General features: G+C 39.1%; 1 protein-coding gene across 1 annotated transcript in view; it reads right to left on the reverse strand.

Moving 5' to 3' along the window:
- PIWIL2 (piwi-like RNA-mediated gene silencing 2) overlaps positions 1 to 24,069 on the reverse strand; it is a 59,164-nt gene that overhangs the window by 10,570 nt on the left and 24,525 nt on the right. Inside the window, exons 16-19 of the mRNA XM_005864600.1 lie at positions 22,709 to 22,810; positions 21,797 to 21,913; positions 20,926 to 21,014; positions 19,930 to 20,035 (exon numbers count right to left, since the gene is read on the reverse strand). Of these exons, the coding sequence (XP_005864662.1) occupies positions 19,930 to 20,035; positions 20,926 to 21,014; positions 21,797 to 21,913; positions 22,709 to 22,810 (414 nt within the window). The remainder of the gene's footprint in view (positions 1 to 19,929; positions 20,036 to 20,925; positions 21,015 to 21,796; positions 21,914 to 22,708; positions 22,811 to 24,069) is intronic.

Genomic DNA, 24,069 nt, shown 5'->3' on the forward strand with positions numbered 1-24,069 from the left:
AGAAAAAGGTAAAGATAAAAATTATGAACAGCAAATACATATCTATCAACAAGTGAATCTAAAAATCAAGTGAATAAAAAATCTGATGAACAGAGTAAACTGGTGAATATAATAGAACCAGGGGTATGGAAAGGGAGTGGATTGACAATTCTTGGGGGGAAAGGGGTGTGGGGGTGCAGGAAGAGACTGGACAAAAATCGTACACCTATGGATGAGGACAGTGGGAGGGGTAAGGGCCAAGGGTGGGGTGGGAACTGGGTGGAGGAGAGCTATGAGGGGGGGGGAAAAGAGTAACAACTGTAATAATCTGAACAATAAAGATTTAATTAAAAAAAAATAAGTACATTGTAACAATGGTTTGCAATTATACTTTATGTTTTCTACATGATTTAAAAGATTGCACATTTAAAGAAAAAAACTATTAGTCTAAAAGCTAGCATGTTACTGTAATTTTGACTTATAATTATCTTATTTTTTATATAACTTAAGAGACAAATGCATTTAAAAGAATTTAGTTTATGTATTGGGACACATAATATATAAAAATGTAATTTTGTGTCCTGGTCAGGTGGCTTGGTTGGAGATTCAACCCATACACCAAAAGGATGCAGAGTTGATTCTTAGTTAGGCACATGCCTAGGTTGCAAGTTCAATCCTCTGTCAGGGCACATCCAACCATGTTGTTGCAAATGGCAAGATACCATTCTTTTTTATGGCTAAATAATTCTATTGTGTGTGTGTGTGTATCACATTTTCTTTATTTATCCATCAATGGGAACTTAGGTTGTTTCTGTATCTTGGTTATTATAAATAATGCTGCAATGAATATGGAGGTACATATATCTTTCTGAGTTAATGCTTTCTTTTTCTTTGGATAAATATTGAGAAGTGGAATTGGATCATGGTAGCTCTATTTTTAATTTTTTTGAGGAACCTCCATACTGTTTTCCATAGTGGCTGCGTCACTTACATTCTTACCAAAAGTGCACAAGGGTTCATTTGTTATTTCTCCTATTGTTATTTTAAAGGAAATTTAAAAACATTAAAAAGTTTTGTTTTGCCCTGGATAGCTCAGTTGGTTTGAATGTTGTCCCAATATGCCAAGTTGTGGGTTTGATCACCAGTTAGGGCACATACAAGAATCAACTAATGAGTGCATAAAATAAATGGAACAATAAATCGGTTTATATAAAATCAATAAAAAATTTTGTTTTAACATTTTGTATATATGGTAATTATTGATATATACAATATAACCAAAAACTCAAATAACATCAAAGAATGCAAAGGGCTCCTTAGATCATAAAATATAAGAACTACTAGACTAGAGATATAAATCTAAATATAGATACTAAAGTCATAAATAAGCTTAAGTTGCCTATGAGGCTTTAAGTGGTATAGCAGAAATTCTGAGAAACCTTGCAACGGAGGACAACTGGAAAAGCTGGACAAAACACATAAATATCTAGGTAAAGGTTTTAGATTGGGCAGCCTGAGAGGAAGAATGGGAGTCTAGGGAAATAAACTAGGCTTTTAAATCTTTTCCCTCTAGTATCTGATTTTGCTAACTCCGTAAAGTTACCTAAAAGGCTAGGAGGTTCAGAAATGCTTTTTAAAAATTGAGATATAGTTTGCTAAACCATCAGTATAAAATTCAAACATTTCTACATTAGAGAATTTTGCAAACATCACCACAATCTAATTTTAGAACATATCAGGGTAATATGTTCATACCCATTAGCAGTCATTTCCTATTGCCCCCAACCCCAAATTCTGGAACATATCAATGTATTGTTTCTTTGAATTGGATATTCTAGACAAGAAGAATCATATGTCACCTTTTGTAACTAAATAATTTCACTTAGAATAATGTTTCCAAATTCATCCATGTTGTAGCATGTAGTCCTTCCTTGGTCTCATCAAATAATATTCTATTGCAGGATATATCACCTTTTGTTTTTCCATTAATCAGCTCACCAACATTTGGATTGTTTCTATTTTGGCTATTAATAATACTGCAATAAACATTTGTATGACATTTTTTGTGTGGACATATGTTTTCATTTCTTTTGGGTATATACCTGGGAGTAGAATGGCTGGGTCATATGGTAATTCCATGTTTAACATGTGAGGAACTGCCAGATTGTTTTCCAAAGTAGCTTCAGCATTTTCCATTCCCATCAGCAACATATGAGGGCTCCAATTTCTCTACATCCCTGATAACACTTTTACCTTTTTTTTGTTTTGAATTTATTATTTTATTTTTTTAATATATTTTATTGATTTTTTTACAGAAAGGAAGGGAGAGAGATAGAGAGTTAGAAACATCGATAAGAGAGAAACATCGATCAGCTGCCTCCTGCACACCTCCTACTGGGGATGTGCCCACAACCAAGGTACATGCCCTTGGCCAGAATCGAACCTGAGACCTTTCAGTCTGCAGGCCGACGCTCTATCCACTGAGCCAAACCGGTTAGGGCTGAATTTATTATTTTAAATAATTCTTTATTGTTGAAAGTATTTACATATGTCCCTCTTTTCCCCCCATTAACCCCCATCAGCCTGCCCCCACACCCCACCCCCCGGCCTCCACCACCCTATTGTCTGTGTCCATGGGTGATCATATATGCATACACGGTCTTTGATTGATTACCTCCCAACCACCCACCCATCGTCCCACACCTTCCCTCCGAGATTCTGCACTCTGTTGCATGCTTCCATGTCTTTGGATCTACTCCGTTCAAAAGTTTATTTTGTTACTTAGATTCCACATGAGTGAGATCATGTGATACTTGTCTTTCTCTTATTTATTTCACTGAGCATGATACTCTCCAGGTCCCTCCATGCTGTCTCAAAGGGTAAGATATTTTTTTTACTGCTGCATAGTATTCCATGGTATAAATGTGCCACAGCTTTTGCATTTTAAACATATTTCTATTGATATCAGAGAGGAAGAGAGAGGGAGAGATAGAAATATCAATGATGAGAAAGAAACATTGGCTGCCTGCTGCACACCCTGCACTGGGGATTGAGCCTGCAACCCAGGCATATGTCCTGACTGGGAATTGAAACGTTTCCTCCTGGTTCATAGGTTGATGCTCAACTACTGAGCAATGCCGGTTGGGAGTGTACCATAGCTTTTTTATCCACTCATCTACTGATGGGCACTTGGGCTATTTCTATATCTTAGCTACGTGCTATGAACACAGGGACGTATACATTCTTTCTGACTGGTGTTTAGGGTTTCTTAGGATATATTCCTAGAAGTGGGATCACTGGGTCAAATGGCAGTTCCATATTTAATTTTTTGAGGAAACTCCATACTGTTTTCCATAATGGCTGCACCAGTCTGCATTCCCACCAGTGCACGAGGTTTTCCTTTTCTCCACATCCTCACCAAGACTTGTCATTTGTTGATTGGTTGATGGTAGCCATTCTGACAGGTGTGAGGTGATACCTCATTGTCATTTTAATTTGCATCTCTCTGGTGATCAGTGACTTTGAGCATTTTTTTGTATGTCTCCTGGCCATCTGTTTGTCTGCTTTGAAGAAGTGTCTATTTACGTCCTTTGCCCATTTTTTTAATTGGTTTGTTTGCCTTCCTTCTGTTAAGTTGCACGAGTTCCTTGTAAACTTTGGATATTAACCCTTTATCAGATATATCATTGCCAAATATGTTCTCCCATGCAGTGGGCTCCCTTTTCATTTTGTTGATGGTTTCTTTTGCTGTGTTATTTTGATGTAGCCCCATTTGTTTATTTTCTCCTTAGTTTTTTTTGCCATAGGAGATATATCCATAAACATATTGCTATGAAAAATGTCTGAGATTTTGCTGCCTATCGTTTCTTCTAGGATTTTTATGGTTTCCCGACTTACATTTAAGTCTTTTATCCATTTTGAGTTAATTCTTGTGGATGGTGTAAGTTGGTGGTCTAGTTTCTTTTCTTTTCTTTTACTTTTTTTTTTTTTTGCATGTATCTGTCCAGTTTTCCCAACACCATTTATTTAACAGACTCCCTTGACTCCATTGCATGCCCTTGACTCCTTTGTTAAATATTAGTTAAGCATAATGGCTTGTGTCGATTTCTGGGTTCTCTGTTCTGTTCCATTGATCTATATGCCTATTCTTGTGCCACTACCATGCTGTTTTGATTATGGTGGCTTTGTAGTATAATTTGAAATCTGGTATTGTGATTCCTCCAACTTTGTTTCTTAAGATTGCTGCAGCTATTCAGGGTCTCTATTGATTCCACATATATTTTTGGAGTATTTGTTCTAGATCTGTGAAATATGCTGTTGGTATTTTAATAGGGATTGCATTGAATCTGTAGACTGCTTTGGGTAGTATGGACATTTTAATTATGTTGTTTCTGCCAATCCATGAACACGGTATATTCTTCCACTTTTTATATCTTCTTCTATCTCTTTTTTCAACGTCCTATCATTTTCCAAGTACAGATCTTTTGCCTCCTTAGTTTATTCCTAAGTATCTTAATTTTTTGTTGCAATGGTAAATGGGATTGTTTGATTCGTTTCTCTTTCTGAGAATTCATTATTGGAGTGTAAAAAAACCATCGATTTTTGGGTGTTGATTTTGTATCCTGTTACATTGCCAAATTTATTAATTAAATCTAATTTTGTGGTGGAGACTTTACGGTTTTCTATGTACAATATCATGTCATCTGCAAATAATGAAAGTTTCACTTTCTCCTTTCCAATTTGGATGCCTTTTCTTTTTCTTGTCTGATCGCTGTGGCTACGACTTCCAGTACTATGTTGAATAAGAGTGGTGAAAGTAGACATCCCTGTCTTGTTCCTGTTCTCAGGGGAAATGGTTTTAGTTTTTGCCCAGTGAGTATGATGTTGGCTGTAGGTTTCATATGGCCTTTATCACGTTGAGATATGTGCCTTCTATTCCTACTTTACTGAGTTTTTATCAAAAATGGGTGTTGGCCCTAACCGGTTTGGCTCAGTGGATAGAGTGTCGGCCTGCGGACTGAAGGGTCCCAGGTTCAATTCTGGTCAAGGGCATGTACCTTGGTTGCGGGCATATCCCCAGTAGGGGATCGATGTTTCTAACTCTCTATCCCTCTCCCTTCCTCTCTGTAAAAAAATCAATAAAATATATTTTTCAAAAAATGGGTGTTGGATTTTGTCAAATGTTTTTTCTGCTTCTATTGATACGATGTGATTTTTGTCTTTCAATTTGTTTATGTGATATATCACATTGATTGATTTGCGAATATTGTACCAGCCTTGTATCCCTGGAATAAGTCTCACTTGGTCATGGTATATGATCTTTTTAATATATTGCTGAATGGAACTTGCTAATATTTTGTTGAGGATTTCAGCATCTATGTTCATCAGGGATATTGGCCAGTAATTCTCTTTCTTTGTAGTGTCTTTATATGGTTTTGGAATTAGGGTAATGCTGGCCTCGTTAAAAGAGCTTGTATTTCTTCCTCTTGGATTTTTTGGAATAGTTTGAGGAGTATAGGTGTTAGTTTTTCTTTGAATGTTTGATAAAACTCCCTTGTGAAGCCGTCTGGACCAGGGCTTTTGTTTGCTGGGAGTTTTTTTTATTACTGCTTCTATTTCATCAGTTGTTATTGGCCTGAAGGGTTTCTGATTCTTCCTGATTCAGTTTTGGGAGATTGTATTTTTCTAGGAATTTGTCTATTTCATCCACATTGTCTAGCTTGTTGGCATACAGTTGTTCATAGTGTTTTCTTACAATCCTTTGTATTTCTGTGGTATTATTACTTCTCCACTTTCGTTTCTGATTTTATTTATTTGGGTCCTCTCAGTTTCCTTTTTTTAAAATGGTTTTTTTAAAAAAATTTATTTTAGAGAGAGAGAAATGGAGAGGGATGGAAACATTGATGAGAGAGAAACATTGATTGGCTACCTCCTGCATGACCCCCTCTGAGCATAAGGCCCGCAAATCTGGGCTTCTGCCCTGACCAGGAATTGAACCAGTGACCTCCTGGTTCATGGGTTGATGCTCAACCACAGAGCCACACCAACTGGGCTTTTTTGTTTCTTGATGAGTCTGGCTAACAGTTTATGAATCTTGTTTATTCTTTCAAAGAACCAGCTCTCGGGTTCATTAATTTTTTTTTTTTGTCTCTATGTCATTTATTTCTGCCCTAATCTTTATGATTTCCTTCCTTCTACTTTGGGCTTTTCTTATTCTCTTACTAGTTTTTTAAGTTGCACGGTTAAATAGTTTATTGTTAAATTTTATTTTTATTTTTTTGAGGTATGCCTGTAGTGCTATGAACTTCCCTCTCAGGACTGCTTTTGCTGTGTCCCAGAGATTTGGGGTTGTTGTGTATTCATTTGTTTTTAGGAAGTTTTTCTTTCTTTCTTGATCTCATTGGTAACCCATTCATTGTTCAGTAACATGCTATTTAGCCTCAATGTGTTTGAATGTTTATACTATAGTTGATTTCTAAATTCATTCCACTCTGATCTGAGATGTTTGATATGATTTCAATTTTCTTGTGCTTCTAGAGATTTGTTTTGTGTCCTAACATGTGGTCTATCTTTGTGAATGATTCATGTGCACTTGAGAAGAATGTATATTCTACAGGTTTGAAGTGCAATGTTCTATAAATGTCAATTATAGACTGATTCAGTGTGTCCTCTGAGTCACTGTTTCCTTGTCTGGAAGATCTGGTGATGTCAGCGGGTGTTAAAGTCCCCTACTATGACTGTATTGTTGTCGATCTCTCCAAGTTTTTAAAAATATATAGGGTGTCCCAAAATTCACGCAAGAAGTAATTTTGATAGAAAACACGTTTATAATTAAAAATTGTAAATGTTGTATTGATTCATAAAGTATACAGTATAGGGTTATGTATGGAATAGCACATCGGGTAAATGGCCTCCACAGCTTTGCTGGCACATATGCAAAGCCGTGGTCTTCATTGGTTTTCATTGTCCCTGCTCCTAGGCCATAATTGGTACTTGGTAATGCTTATCAAATTGAAGGGATTGAAATCAAAGGGCAACAGATATTAGAATCTGATTCAATAAACCAAGTAAAATTAGGCTTTTATTTTTGTTGTTGTTATTGTTGTTAATGCTCATGCAAAATTCAAATCTTGCGTGAATTTTAGGACACCCTATATTTAGGTGCTCCTATATTGGGTGCATATATGTTTACCAGGGTCATATCCTCTTGTTGGATCGATCCCTTTAGTATTATGTAGTGAATTTTGTTGTCTCTTGTGATGGCTTTCATTTTTTTTGACCAATTAAATTTATTTCAAGGTATAATTTTTCATATGATGCTGGTTGTCATTTCACTTTAGACTTACATCTCATAAAATTACGAAAAAGTTCCTGTAAACACTTACTGGACTTTGAACTTTATTGGCAATTCTGATCTTTTTACTTTTCACCTTATTCAGAAATGTGAAGTCACCCTAGCTGGTCTGGCTCTATGGAAAGAGCATTAGCCATGGACCGAAGGGTCCTGGGTTCGATTCTGGTCAAGGGCTTATACTTTGGTTGCAGGCTCGATCCCTAGCCTTGATCTAGGCATTTGCAGGGGGCAACCAAACTATGGGTCTCTCTCACATCTACGTTTCACTCTCTGTGTCTCTCCCACGCCCTTCCTCTCTTTGTAAAAATCAATGGAAATATATCCTCAGGTGAGAATTAAGAAACAAAATAAAAGATGTGATGGCCTTCATTTTGAAGTTTATTTTGTCAGATATGAATATTGCTACTCCAGCATTTTTTTCTTTTCCATTTGCATGGAAAAAATGTTTCCATTCCTTCACTCTCATCCTTTGTGTGTCTTTTGTTCTGAGTTGGGTCTCTTGTAAACAGCATATAGTTGGGTTATGTTTTTGTATCTATTCAGCTACCCTATGTCTTTTGACTGGAGCATTTAATCCATTTACATTTAAGGTTATTATTGATAGGTACTTATTTATTGCCATTTTAATTCTGTATGCCTAGGTTTCTCTATTTCTTCTTCGCATTACAGTAGTCTCGTCAGCATTTCTTATAGTGCTGGCTTGGTGGTGATGTATTACTCTTTTAACCTTTTTTTGTTGGGGAAGCTCTTCATTTCACCGTCTATTTTGAATGACAGTCTTGCTGGATATAGTAATCTTGATTTCAAATCCTTGCTTTCCATTAACTTGAGTACTTCATGCCATTCCCTTCTGGCCTGTAGAGTTTCTGATGAGAAATCAGGTGTCAGCCTTATGGGAGATCCTTTGTAGGTAACAGTTTGCTTTTCTCTTGCTGCCTTTAAGATTCCCGCTTTTGTCTTTAATTTTGGGAATTTTAATGATGATGTGTCTGGCTGTGGGCTTTTTTGGGTTCTTCTTGCTTGGGGTTCTCTGTGCCCCCTGAACTTGTATGACTTTTTCCTTTACCAGGTTAGGGAAGTTTTCTGCCATTATTTCTTCAAACATGTTCTCTATCACTGTCTCCCTTTCTGCGTCTTCTGACCCACCTACTATTCGAATACTGTTGCATTTCATGTTGCCCCACAGCTCCCTTAAGCTGTCTCCTGTGGGGTTTTTTAAAAAGTTTTTAAAAAATTGATTTCAGAGAGGAATAGAGAGGGAGATAGAAACATCAATGATTAAAGAGAACCATTGATCAGCTGCCTCCTGCATGCCCCCTATTGTGGATTGAGCCTGTGACCTGGGCATGTGCCCTGACTAGGAATGGAACAATGACCTCCTAGTTTATAGGTTGACGCTCAGCCACTGAGCCACACCAGCCAGGCTGTCCTGTTTTTTTGTTGGTTCTCTGATTGGTTTTTTTCAACCCGGTCTTCTAATTCACTGATTTGATCCTCGGCTTCCCCTAATCTGCTGTGTATTCCTTCCAAAGTGTTCTTTATTTATGCTATGCCATTCTTTGTTTTCATAGTTACTATATTTTTTCTCATGCTATTGAGCATCTTTACCATCATTATTCTGAACTCTATATCAGATATATTTCTTATCTTCATTTCATTTAACTCTTCTTCTGAAGAATTCTCTTGTTCTTTCATTTGAGGGTTGTTTCTTTGTCTCCTCATTTTGGCTGCTTGTTTGGGTTTGCATCTATGTAGACCTGCTATGCCTCTCAATCTCTATTGCAGGACAGTGTCAAAAGCTGTTTCTGACTAATTAGATCAGGCAAATACTTAAAAAGCCTCCAGAGACCGCCTCTGCCTACAGACTGATAGTATTCCCTATTGACTTGCCCGCAGGCAATCATCCACAGGTGTGGCTAGAGTATTTTTCAACAGGGTGGGGCAACTGCTTCTGCCTGGAGGCGAGTTGATATTCTCAGTCTCTTAATGGGCCTCAGAAACTCCACACTGTGGGGCAAGGTATTTTCCAATAGGGTGGGTCAATTGTCTTCCTCCCAGGCAAAACTGCATAGAGAGCAGTTGTCTGCATGAGAAAGATGACTTCTGCAGCGTGAGGGAATGACTCAGCACAGGAAACCAGGGTGTCTGGTTTCTGACCTATAATCCAGAGCTCCCTATCCTGGCTTCCACTCACACAGCTCCAGTCCACTCTGCCCTCCTCCTGCTGGAGCACAAGGTGAGTGGCTCCACAGGTAATCTTGTGTGTTGTCCCTTTAAGAGGGTGCCTAAATTTCCAGCCCTCTCTCCCTGGCAGATAACAACCCCACTGCTTTTCATAGCCAGATGTTATGTGGGTACCCTTCCAAGTTCTGGTACTCTCTGCTAGGGGACCCAGCTTGGGGATTAGAGTTCTCAGTGGCAACCCCCCACAGCTGAGATATATCTAGGGAACTTCAGATGCTGTCTGTGGGAGGCTGGCCAGCCCTTTTGCACCTTTGCCCCTCCTACTGGTCTCTGTGGTCTCCACTTTCCATCCTCACTTATCAGGGTTCTCTCTAGCAAGTTTTCTGTTTATTATTCAGGAAGTTTTTATGTATTTTAGTTGTAATTCCAGTTTGGTCCTGGGATTGTGTCCACGCAGCATCCACTTATTCCACCACCATTTTTAATCCTCCCTATGGTTTTTTTTGTTAATCCTCACCCAAGGATATTTTATCCATTGATATTTTAGAGAGTGGAAGGAAGGGGGATAGACAGAAACATTGATGTGAGAGAGACACATCAATTGGCTGCCTCCTGCACATGCCTCAACCCAGGTAAGGAATCGAGCCTGCAACCGAGTATGAGCCCTTGAACGGAAGCAAACCCAGCACCCTTCAGTCTGCAGGCCGACACTCTAATTACTAAGCCAAACCAGAAAGGGCTAAGTGTGTTTTTAAATTAAGAGACTTTATTTTTTAGATTAGTTTTAAATTTAGAGTTTTCACCAACCTACAGACACAGTTCCCCCTATTGTTACAACATTATATCAGGGCTAACAGTTGTAAAGCCCATAATTTATATTAGGGTTCACTCTTTGTATTGTACATTCTATGGGCTTTTCAAATACATAATGTCACATGCCCACCATTATAGTATCATATACAATAGTTTTATAGCCTTAAAAATCCTCTGTGCTCCATCTATTTATCTTTACTTTCCTCGTTCTCCTGAACCTCTGGCAAATACTGACCTTTTTTACTGTTTCTACAGTTTTGCCTTTTTCAGAATGTCATATAGTTGGAATAATATAGCATGTCGCTGTTTCAAATTGGCTTCTTTCACTAAGTGATATGCATTTACATTTCCTACATGTCTTTTCATAGTTTTTTGTTGGTGGTGGTGTTTTTAGTGCTGACTATTCCACTATCTGGATGTACTAGTTCACCATTTCAGCTGCTTCCAAGATTTGTCCATCTTTTAATCAGGATGTTTGTTTTCTTGAGTTTTAATAGTTCTTTGTATATCTGGATAACAGTTCTTTATCAGATATGTATTTTGCAAATATTTTCTCCCAGTCTGTAGCTTCTTTCATTCTCTTAGTGTCTTTCATAGGGCAAAAGTTTTAAATTTTAATTAAGTCCAAATTACCAATTCTTTCTTTCATCAGTCATGGTTTTGCATCTAAAAAGTCATCACCACACAAGGTTACCTAGATCTCCTCCTATGTCATCGTCTAGAAGTTTTATAGTTTTTCATCTTAAATATGTTTGTAATACATTTTGAGTTAATGTTTTGTGAAAGGTATAAGTTCAGTGTATAGATTCTCTCTTCTCTCTCCCTCCCTTTTGGTATGGGGCTGGACAGTTGTTCCAGAACCATTTGCTGAAAAGGCTACCTTTTTTCCATTACAGTGACTATGCTCTTTTATTAGTCACTGGCCTCTTATTTGTACAGGTCTATTTCTTTTTTTTAAAATATATGTTTATTGATATTTTTACAGAGAGGAAGGGAGAGGGATAGAGAGTTAGAAACATCGATGAGAGAGAAACATCGATCAGCTGTCTCCTGCACACTCCCTACTGGGTATGTGCCCACAACCAAGGTACATGCCCTTGACTGGAATCAAACCTGGGACCCTGGAGTCGCAGGCCGATGCTCTATTCACTGAGCCAAACCGGTTAGGGCTGTATAGGTCTATTTCTGAGTGCTCTATTCTGTTACACTAACATATCTATTCTTTTGTCAATACCACACCATCTAGATTATTATAACTTTACAGAAACTATTTAAATTGAGTAATGTCAGACCCCTGACTTTGTTCTTCTTCAGTACTGTGTCTTTTACCTTTGCATTTAATTTAAACGTTAGTTTGTAGAAATCAACAAAATAACTTGCTGAAATTATGATTGGGATTACACTGACTCTATAGATCCAGCTGGGAAGAACTGACATTTCAAAGATATTGAGTCTTCCTATCAATGAACATGGGATCTCTCTCCATTTATTTAGATATTTTTGAATGGAAAAACAAACAAACAAGTTTTATAGTTTCCCATGTAGGATTTGTACAAACTTAGATTTATACTTAAATATTTCAAATTTTGGTGCTAATATAAATGGTATTGACTTTAATTTCAAACTGAAATTATTTATTGCTAGTATACAAAAAAGGAATTGACTTTTGTATGTTAACTTTTGGCAACCTTGTAATTCTTGATTATTTAGTTCCAGTAGTTTTGTTGATTCCTTGATATTTTCTACTTAAACATTCTATCTACAAACAAAAACAGTTTTCTTTCTTCCTTCCCGATCTGTATACCTTTTGTTTCCTTTTTTTAAAATTTACTGATTTTAGAGAGGGAGGAAGACAAAGAAAGGGGGGAGAGACAGAGAGAAACACATTGATCACATTGATTTACTGTTCCACTTATTTATGCATTCATTGGTTGACTCTTGTATGTGCCCTGACTGGGAATCAAACCTGCAACCTTGGTGTATCAGGACGATGCTCTACCCAACAACTACTTGGCCAGGGCTTCTCGTTTTTTCTCTTTTAACATGTCTATCTTCTTTTAAGCTTTATTTTTATTATTTACACTATTACAGGTGTCCCCATTTTCTCTCCCTTTGCCCACTTTCACCCAGCCCTCACCCCTCACTTCCCTCTGGTCAACACCACACTGTTGTCTCTATGGGTTATGCATGTATGTTCTTTGCCTAACCCTTTCACCTTCTTTCATGCATTTCCCCTTTTCCCCTCCCCTCTGACAGCTGTCAGTCTGTTCCTTGCCTCTGATTCTATTTTGTACATCATTTTATTTTGTTCATTACATCCTTTTCTTGTCATTTTGTATTACCTAGGACTTCTGGTATGATATTGAGTGTACAAGCAGTGAGAAGGAAAATGCTTGTCTTGTTCCCAGTTCTTAATGGAGAAGCATGTAGTTTCTCACAATTAAGTATAATGTTAGCTGTAGGGTTTTTGTAGATGTTCTGTATTAAGTTTATGAGGTTCACCCTCTATTACTAGTTTGCTAGGGTTTTTGTAAATCATGAATGGGAGTTGACTTTTGTTAAATGCTTTTTTGCATCTATTGATGTGATATTTTTCTCCTTTAGCCTGCTGATATGATAAACTACCTTGATTTTCATATCAAATGTTAAATTAGCCTTGCATAACTGGAATTTAAGCCACTTCATTGTTGTATTGCTCTTTTCCAAGAGTTGCTGTAACAATGAACTAAAACTGAGTGGCTTAGAACCACAGAAATTTATTATCTTACAGTTCTGGAACGTAGAAGCAGGGTATCAAGGAAACAGCAGGGTCATGATTCCTCCAAGGCTCTAGGGAAAGAATACTCCCTAGACTCCTCTAGCTTCTCGTGGTTTCTAATAATCCCTGCTGTTTCTGGGCTTGTACATAGACCACTCCAATCTCTGCCTGCACCATCATAGCACCTTCTCTCCAGTGTGTCTGTGTCTCTGCTTCTTTACATGGCCTTCACCCTATGAGTCTGTGACCAAATTTCCCATTTCTTAAAAGAATATTAATCATTGGATTAGGACCCACCCCAACCCACCTACTTCATCTTAACTTGACCATCTGCAAAGGCCCTATTTCCAAAGAAGGTCACATTAACAGTTTCCAGGCAGATATGAATTTGGAGAGCTAATATTCACTTCAGTACAGCCATGGTGTATAATTTTTCATGCATAGTTTTATTTGATTTGCCATTTTGTTGAGGATTTTTGCATAGTTGTCCTGAAAAATATTGGTCTATAGTGAAATGCCTTTATCTGCTTTTGGTGATAAGTGGTATTTCTTTCTTTTCTTTTTTGTTAGTGCTCACTTGAGGATATTTATTCCAATGATTTTTAGTGAGTGGACAGGAGAGAGGGAGGGAGATGGGGGGAAGAGAGGAAGAGAGAGAGAGAGAGAGAGAGAGAAAGAAATATGGATGCGAGAGAGACACTTCTATTGGTTACCTCCCGCACGCTCCCTGACTTCTCATTGACCAGGCAGGGGATTGAACCTGCAACCCAGGTACATGCCCTTGACTGGAATTGAACCCCTGACCCTTACAGGGGGGTGGGGAAGTAGGAGGAGAAGGAAGTGGGCAGTGATGCTCTAACCAAGGAAGCCAGAGCAAGTGATATTTTATTTTGATTTTCATTTCCATAACAATTGATATTAAGCTTTTCTGTGCTTCTTGTCTATTGTGTATGCTCTTTGGAGAAATGTCTATTCAAATGTTTGCCTTATTTATTTATTTATTTATTTAGACTTCAGAGAGGGAGGGAGGGGGAGAGAGCGATAGAAACTTCAATGATGAATGAGAATCATTGATTGGCTGCCTCCTGCATGTCCCCCACTGGAAATGAGCCTGCAACCTGGGCATGTGCCCTGATCATGGAATCAAACTGTGACCTCCTGGTTCATAGGTCAATGCTCAACCACTGAGCCATGCTGGCCAGGCTGTTTGCCCAATTTAAAAATGGGTTGTCTCTTTACTGTCGAGTTCTTATTATATATTCTGGAAACTAGACCATTACCAGAGATATCAGATAAATTATTTGTCCCATTCCATGGATTATCTGTGATTTTCTTGACAGTGTCCTTTTTTGGGGGGTGAGGGCTCAATTAAAAGAACTTGGGCCCCCTTGATAGTGTCCTTTGAGGCACAAAATATTTTAATTTTTATGAAGTCTCATTGGGAGAGGGAGAAGGTAAGGGAGAGGAAGAAGGAGAAGGAGAGGTAAAAGGAAAGAGGGAGGGGGAAGGGGAGGGAGAAACATTGATGTGAGAGAGTCACATCAAATGGTTACCTCCTGCACTAGAGCAGGGATCATACCTGCAACCCAGGAACATGCCCTTGACCAGAAATCGAACCTGTGACCTTTGGTGAGTGGGTTGATGCTCTAACCACTTAGAAACACTGGGCAGGGCACCAGTTTTTCTTTACTTCTGGTATTCAGTTCTTTAGATTTATAGCCCAAAGTGGGGAGTGTACTCTGGATCACCACTAATTTTAAGGCCCTGTTTCTAGTTTTTGATCCTTAAAGATTTTCAAGTTTCCTGCAAATCTTTTAAACATTTCAGCTGTCTCTTCCAGAATTAGCGTATGTCCCTAAAGTTTCCGTTCTTTTGTACCTTGGCTTTCTTATTCTTTTTTTTTGCCTTATTATTCTTCAATTAAACTTTATATTACCTATTACATAATATATTATATATGTATATACACACGTTTATGTATATATATGCACATATATATCTATACACATACACATGTGTGTAATATATGTTTAATATATTTTTTTAAATACTGCATGCCAAACATAGTACTTATAATACTGTTAACAGAAAGAATGTAGGGTTTAGAATGATGTTTTTTATACAGAGGAGATTTAAGGTCTCTGGAGTATGAGAAACTTTGGAACACTAGCACTCTGGGTTAGCATATCTGATTTGATGGACTGAAAAAATTCAAGGATGAGCTGCAGTTGCTCTAAGAACTTATATACCTCTCAGTCACCCTTATTCCTAAGATGTAGCCCTTTGGTACCCCAAACAAAGATGATGGAGGTTTTCTAGGGCCATCTACCCTAAATGGGTTCTAAACTCTGACCACTGTCCACCTCAAAAACAGCAAGATTATGAAAAGCACACCTAAGCCGAAACCAGTTTGGCTCAGTGGATAGAGCGTCGGCCTGCGGACTGAAAGGTCCCAGGTTCGATTCCAGTCAAGGGCATGTACCTGGGTTGCGGGCACATCCCCAGTAGGAGATGTGCAGGAGGCAGCTGATCGATGTTTCTCTCTCATCGATGTTTCTAACTCTCTATCTCTCTCCCTTCCTCTCTGTAAAAAAACAATAAAATATTAAAAAAAGAAAAAAGAAAAGCACACCTAAGAAAAAAACTTCTTGAATGAAAAAGGACTTCCAAAAATCAGTTCCTCCATTAAAGCAAGAAGTACACTGCAAAAAATGGTCAAAATCCACTTTTTTATAACTACTGATACTAATTGGAGGCTTGCAACAATTTGAAGAGCACTTATTTAATAAAAATGGCTGAGTTTTGGTAAGAACAATGACTCTGAGGTGTTTAAACTTGTTCTATGCACATCCCCTTTTCCTTGAAGTAGTTTTTACACCCTGCAGCTTCACTACTATGTTAATGTGAAAACAATCTACCAGTCCCTAGAGGGGGCAGAACAAGTTCAAGGCATTTAAAGAAGTATTTGTGTAGTCATTAGCTGAATATGGTTAAGCACAGGGAGATTTCAGTGGCTATGCACAGTTCAGACTACAGAGATCACAGAATCAGGCCAAGAAACTCATCAAACAAGTAAGACTAACAACAATCCTTGGGAGTGGAGATATAATTTACAGAGTTGCCACATTATACTAAAAATGTCCAGTTTCCAATAAAAATTTCTGAGGCACGCCAACAAAGTATAGTCCATACACATGAAAAAAAAAATTGTCACCAATGTTAGTTTTACTAGACAAGTACTCTAAACCAACTATTTTATTTAATGTAGTTATTTGTTTTATTTTTGTTAATCCTTTCTTTATTCCCTCCATGAGTGTGTACTCACATTCAACATGAGTGGGGTCAAGGAAAGTCTTGTTAGATATTTTCCCCTTCTCTATGGGATCTAGAGAAGGGGATGGGGTGGGAAGAATGCAGACATAACAATAACTTTTCTAGTCCTTTGAAAATGTCTTTCACTAGCTAAACCAACCAGAAGCCAGGCAAGAAAGCCAATGATATAATCCATATGGACCAACGTTCCAGTCACAGAGCAGAGGTGAGAAGAGGTTAAGAGGAGATCTAGAAGAGCAAATAGAAAAAATTCCATAGTTTCTCTCCAAAACAAAAATCACTGACTATGTTCTAAAAGTTAAGAAAAAAGAAAAGAAAGTTTAAAAAATTCAAGAATAATGATCAGAGAAAAGTATGAGGCAGAATAACAAAAAGCTAGGAAAATTCCTTGGCAAGTGGAATGGGGAAACTGAGATAGCCAAACGAACTGGAGGAACAATTTACAGCCAGATCCAGGTCACTAGGGTGGAAAGCCCCGGGTGCCTACCAACAGACCAAACTGGCTCCAGATCTTGCCCCCAGATGGCCTTTCTTCCCCTGGCATAAAATAATAATAATTTTTAAAAAAATATGCATAAAAAAACAAAAAAACTACCAAAAAACCCACGATACTTTTTGTTGTTTTTCCCCACATGAGTATAACCCTCTCTCCTACCTGATGCAGTGGTTCTTGGATCAGGACTACAACTGCAGGTGTCAGAAGCTGGGCATGTACTCATTTGCTAGAGCTGCTGTAATGAAGTACCACTAACTGGGTGGCTTAAACAAAGAAATGTACCATCACCCAGGCCTGGAGGTTAGAAGTCCAAACTCAAGGCGTTGGTAGGGTTGGTTCCTTCTGAAGCTTGTTAGAGTCTTTTCAGACTCCCTCCTAGCTCCTGGTTGCCACAGGTGTTCCTTAGCTTGTAGACTGTGATCTCCCTGTGCCTTACATTGTCTTTATTCTATGTGTGTTTGTCTCTGTGTCAAAATCTCTCTTCATAAGAACAGTCATATGGATTAGGGCCCTCTCTAATGACCTCATCTTAATTGGATCATCTATAAAGACCCTAATTCCAAATAAGGTTACATTCACTGGTAGGACTTCAACATCTTTTGGGGTGGGGGGACAATTCAACCCACAACAATATCTAAACAGGAAACTATCTATACTAATAAAAGGGTAATATGCTAATTAGACTGGATGTCTTCCAGACATCCTTCCGGACAAATCCATGGTGGTGGGGGCAAGGCAGAGGCGGTTAGGGGCAACCAGGCCGGCAAGGGAGGGCAGTTAGGGGCAACTGGGCTGGCAGGGGAGGGCAGTTAGAGGCGACCGGGCCGGCAGGCAGAGGTGGTTAGGAGCGATCAGGCAGGCAGGGGGAAAGTTAGGGGCGATCAGGCAGGCAGGCAGAGAGGTCAGGGGTGATCAGGCAGGCAGGCAGGGGAGCAGTTAGGGGCGATCAGGCCGGCAGGCAGAGGCAGTTAGGGGTGATCAGGCAAGCAGGCAGAGAGGTTAGGGGCAATTAGGCAAGCAGGTGAGCGGTTAGGAGCCAGCGGTCCTGGACTGCGAGAGGGATGTCCGACTGCTGTTTTAGGCCTGATCCCACAGTTGGACATCCCCTGAGGGGTCCTGGATTGGAGAGGGTGCAAGCCAGGTAAGGGACCCCCCCCCCCTCCTCCCTCTGTGCATGAATTTCGTGCACTGGGCCTCTAGTATTTTAAAAAATATTTATGTTAGAGTTCCTAAGGGCCTGATGGTGTTTTCACCTTCTCTGGCAAAACTGAGGTTTGCTGGTTCTCCAAATATTAGTAATATTCAGAATGAAACTACTCAACAAATAGAATGCAGTGGAACTGATACTGCATGACTTTCCAGGTTGAGGTATAAAAGGCGACATGACTTGCACCTATTCTTTCAGTTTCTTGGAACACTCATGGCTTGAACCCAGATATTCGGCTAAGGAAGTCCAAATTAGCAGATGTGGAAAGACCACAGGAGGAGGCCCACATGGAGAGGGACTGGAGCCCACTAGGCCCTGTCCAACTGCCTGACCACGAATGCCATAAATGCTCACTGCATGTCACTAAGTTTTACAGTAATTTGTAACACAGCCATCAATAACCAAACAGTGCTCAAGTAATTTACAACCCAGAGGGAAAGTTACATAAGGATCCAAGTAATTAATATAAGGCAGGATGTGCTAATTACTACACAGAATATTAACTAAGGGCTTTGGGAGAGAAACATATAAAGATATAAGTCTAGCTAAGGGCTGGAGCAGTGGGGGCAAAGGGAAAGGCAGAACAGAAGTAACTTTCAAGCATGGGCCTATAAGACAGACAGAACTTTGAAGGAAAAGCAATCACAACAAGAAAAAGCAAAGTGTGGTAGAACCTGGTGGCAAAGTGACATATCACATGGACCTCCTTCGAGACAAAAATTCAACTTATTTTCTACATAACCTCCAATCAATCCTAAAACAGTATCAAACTATTTGAGGGACACCATAAGAAATGTTACTCTAAAAAAAACAAGGTAGAGTTCTAGAGACTGACTTTAATCACATGAAAATATTAAATTTCTTGCTGGTTAATCTTCATGCAAAAGGCTAACTCTAACCCTAGCAAATGAAAGTTACTTTATCAATGCTTCCTTTGATGTATTGGCCAAGGAAAAACCCAGTATTTTGCTTGTTCATTTTCCCAGACCCTATATCAGCTTAATGATAGCAATTCTCCATGGTTAGCATTCCTTTGAGTTCTAGGGGTGATTTAGAGGGAGGCATCTGTCTTGAACCAAAATGAAAAGGGCCAGCAGCGCCTAATGACAGCCATAAAGCTGAGTAAAGTCATATACTGCTGTATTGCTGATATTTACTCTGTTTCCCTGATAAGGGCATGAAGTCAATGTCTATAGGCATCGGGCTGACAACCTGGGAAATAATCATTACTTACCAAACCAATTCAGAGATTTAGCTCTTTAAGCTGCTGTGTACAAGCAGCAGCCTGAAGGCAGTCCTGTTAACACATTTCGTACCGCTCAGGAGTTTTCTCGTGTTTCGCGCGCCATCTGTTAAGGACCGCTCACGAGTGTTCTCGTTTTTCACGCCCATGGAAAAAGGAGCGAATCTAGATACTTACGTAAATTTTGTTTGGTCCCTCTTCATAGAGGAAAATGTTTTACGCAGTACCATATGTTAAAAAAGTACTAGGAACTTTAATTGTTTAATTGTTTTTGTAAATAAAAATGTTATAATTATTGAAAAACAACACCTAAAGTGCATTATGATGATTTAAATAACGTGCAGTTTGCCCAAAAACGTGCGGTCCCTGGCGTATGTCTTAGAGATTTCTATGCGGTACGCAATGTGTTAAGCTACCTGTTCAGCATGACTAACTCTTCAGTCTGTTCAAGAGACTCACCTTCAATGTGGGATTCCCTTCTACTAAGTCAGACTTTCTCTTAAAGTGCTCAGGTAGGCAGTCCTTCAAAATCCCAAAACTTTAGAACTGACATTTTCCTCACCTCATAAAACTTTTTTAAGGAGCCCACGAGGCACAGCTTCAGGCTATCCACAATCTCTTGATGAGGCATCTGGAATACTACTCGTGAATACCATTTTGTGAGGGTGCTAGGATGGAGGCAGGAAGAAAGAAAAAGAGAAGAGGATAAACACACTCACAGAGGAAGGCCCACAGGCTGAATGTTAGCCCACACAGGCTTCTACGCACCAATCCAACACCAAGTAGTAAATGCATTTATGTTACATGTAAAAACACAAAGTGATGTGGGGGGAAATACAGGTATAATTGTGAATATTTGCTACAAAACTGTTGCCAGTTGAAAAAGTGGGACAACATAGATATCCACCAACTGAGGACTAGTTAAGTAAATAGTGCTGTGGCATACAATAAACTCCATACAACAGTTAAAGAGAACTTACTTTTATTGATGGGACACTGTCCAAGATACACAGTTTAAGTACAAAAATCAAGCTGAGGAAGAGTACACATAGTATTATGCCATTTGTATATACATATATTCAGCACCTATGTGTGTTAGTTAGTATATGCATAGAAGAGAATATGAAAGTATATATACATCAAACCTTACTTAGGTAATGGTTGAAAGAAGATGAACCATGAAAAACTCACTTTCTAAATTTCTGCAGATATTTGCACAACCATGCCTTATTTTTACAATCAGAAAAAATAAATAAAAAACTCCCCTCATTTCTGGAGTTAAAAGATAATCTCCGAAAAGACACAGTCCTCATTCTGAAGGAGATGCTGTAGCCAGGAAACAAACTTACACATATGACAAGTTTGGTAAATAGACTGTGTAAACTAATTTCACAGGAAGATAGAGGAGGAAGGACTTGACTGTACTTTTATGTATTAGGTAAAAGACAATATACTTTACTATAATATAAAATACTAAAAAAACATTTGCTGTATTTATAATAAGATTAGGTATCAAAATGATGTAACCAAACGAAATGGCACGATGAAGAGTACTTACAGGTTGATGCTTGCCACGAAGCCAACCACGGAGCGCATTCCTTTGCCGGGATCATGGTAAACATCCATCCCGACTACCATTAACTGTTTCTGTGGTAGAAAACAAAAAACTAATCAAAAAACCCCAAGTGATCCATTCAACCCATATTTAATTATTATTTGAACCTTAATTAAAGCAACATATGAAAATAAATTCTGGGAAATGAAGAGAAAGACCAGGAATCAATAAATGTTTTCTGTAAACGGCTAAAGAGTGAATGAATGTCTTAGGCTTTGTGAGCCACATGGTCTCTGAAGGAACTATTCAATTCTGCCATCACAGCATGACAGAAGTCACAGATAATACGTAAAGAAATATGATATGTTCCAATAACAGTGTATTTAAGGATGCTGACAACTGAACTTCACATAATTTTATTTTTTAATCCTCACCCAAGGATATTTTTCCATTGATTTTTAGAGAGAGTGAAAGAGAGAGGTAAAGACAGAGAAAAATATTGATGTGAGAGAAACACATCGATTGGTTGCCACCTGCACGAGCCCTGACCAGGGCCCAGGCAAGGGAGCAGCCTGCAACCAATGTACGTGCCCTTGACCGGAATCAAACCCGACCCTTTGGTCTGCAGGCCGACGCTCTATCCACTGAGCCAAATCGGCTAGGGAAAACTTCACATAATTTTCATGTGTCAGAAAATATTAGCCTTATTTTTGTTTCACCATTAAAAACTGCAAAAACCATTCTTAGCTCATGGGCTATACAAAAACAGGCAATGAACCATTTAGACCACTAAGCACTGAAAGTAGGGCTAACTCTATGAGAAAAATAGCTAGGCAGGTTGAACTGAATGAAGACATATATCAGCATCACTCACCAGAGGAATATCTACTCCCCAGAGCTCACCACCCAATTTACAGTTAATCTGCAGTAAAATTTTCTGGGCCACACTCCGAAGCTTGGTGGGCTGACCAATGGTTCGGACATTGATGACCTACAAAGAAGGGTCCAAAAAAAGTATGGGGAAAGAGAACACTATCAACCTCTCAGAAAATGTAAATAATTCAAAGTCTATACTACATTTGTTTAAAAAACTTCAGTTAGCAGTTAAAACACTTTGGATTAATAGTTCTAATTCTAGAGTTTCTTGGCAGGCACACACACACACACACACACACACACACCTTTCAAAAGATCTCATGCAGAGTAAAAATTTTTTTTCAATCTCCATGGGAGAACAGCTTTTCCCTCTTTTTTAAAAAATCCTCACTCAAGGATATGTTTTACTGATTTTAGAGAGAGGGGGAGGGGCAGAGAGAGAGAGAGAAATATCGATGTATGAGAGAAACACTGATTGGTTGCCTCCCATATGTGCCCCCATTGGGGATGGAACCCACAACCTATGTATGTACCCTGACTGGGAATTGAACTGACCACCTTTCAGTGCATGGAACAGTGCTTCAACCCATTGAACCACACTGGCCAAGGCAGCTTTCCCCTCTTTGAGTGAAGCCTGTACTCTCAGAACCCAATCATGTGAAACCACCTGGAGACTCACCCTCGACACAAGCAAAAGCACTCATTTGGGAATATGAAAGCAACATTTATGAAGAGCATCTGCTATTCTCCAGGTTACTCTAATGAGGGGCAGGCTTTGTAGGAGGGCATTCACATGCTACCTTCTAATAGTTACTTTAAGTCGTTTTGTACACACATGTATGTATCCCTTTTTTCCAAGCCTCAAGGGAAGCTTGTTTCCATCTCTGCCTCCCGCCCAGCTCCCACTCACCTGCGAAGGCACTGGAGCTTGCACACAGCACAGCTTTTTAATGGCCCCATAGAGATCATCACGTGTGCCCATGATGATGCACACAACCATCTGTATCTTCCCCTTGAGGAGATAAAGTATATGTAAGTTTGGCTTGGGAACTTTGACAGGGCTCCAGTCAGAGGCAGTTTGAGAGTCTGCAAAGCCAAGGCACCTTTAAGGTAGAGAGGGGACTGAAACAAAGATGGTGGACATTCTACCACAGAAATGGGTCCTTGAACCCGAATGTTGGGTCCAGGGGTTCTTTGCATAAACACGTAATATGTTACCAAAAATTATCAAAAGCTGATTACCTCATTTATTAGTAATTAGATGCCTAGAAAAGGACCAGACTTGAATACATGCAAGGGTTACTTATTATTTGCTATTTTCAATTCTCTGTAATATTTTTACCACTTTCTTTAGTAAACTAAGCACTTTACTAGTATTGCATTCATACCACAGAGCTTTAACTGAGGACACATGGAATGCAATACCACAAGAAACAATTCAGGGCCAAATGCAGATGGAAATGAAGCTACTGCCAAACCCATAAGTAGCGCTCTCTCTCTCTCTCTCTCTCTCTCTCTCTCTCTCTCTCTCTGGTTAGGAGAGAGAATGATTTTGCTAGCAGCACATCTCATATCAGCACCCTCTATCCCTCACTGCTTTAGAGATCCAGTATTAAAAACAGAGGATCTTTTGCCCAGATGACGTGGCTCAGTGGTTGAGCATGAACATATGAACCAGAGGGTCTTGGTTCGATTCCCAGTCAGGGCATATGCCCTGATTGCAGGCTCGATCCCCAGTATGGGGCATGCAAGAGGCAACCAATGAATGATTATCTCTCATCATTGATGTTTCTATCTCTCTCCCCTCTCCTTTTCTCTCTCAAATCAATAAAAATATATTTTTAAAAACGCAGAGGATCTTTCAAAGTCTGAATAAAGAAAAGTAGCACTCCAGTGAAATAAAGTTGCCAATCCTTTATAGCAGAAATGGCTATAAATGGTGAATCAATAGTATTCTATTCCAAATCAAGATTCGTGTTAGATTAGGACTTCTCGCCCTAACTGGTTTGGCTCAGTGGATAGAGCGTCGGTCTGCGGACTGAAGAGTCTCAGGTTCGATTCCAGTCAAGGGCATGTACCTTGGTTGCGGGCACATCCCCAGTGGGGGGTGTGCAGGAGGCGGCTGATCGATGTTTCGCTCTCATCGATGTTTCTAACTCTCTATCCCTCTCCCTTCCTCTCTGTAAAAAAATCAATAAAATATATTTTTTAAAAAAAAGACTTCTCAGAGGACGTTCTAGCCATCACATCAAAGAACTTCCAAAGTCATGT

This window comes from Myotis brandtii, unplaced genomic scaffold, assembly GCF_000412655.1.
Source record: "Myotis brandtii unplaced genomic scaffold, ASM41265v1 scaffold19, whole genome shotgun sequence".
NCBI lineage: Eukaryota > Metazoa > Chordata > Mammalia > Chiroptera > Vespertilionidae > Myotis > Myotis brandtii.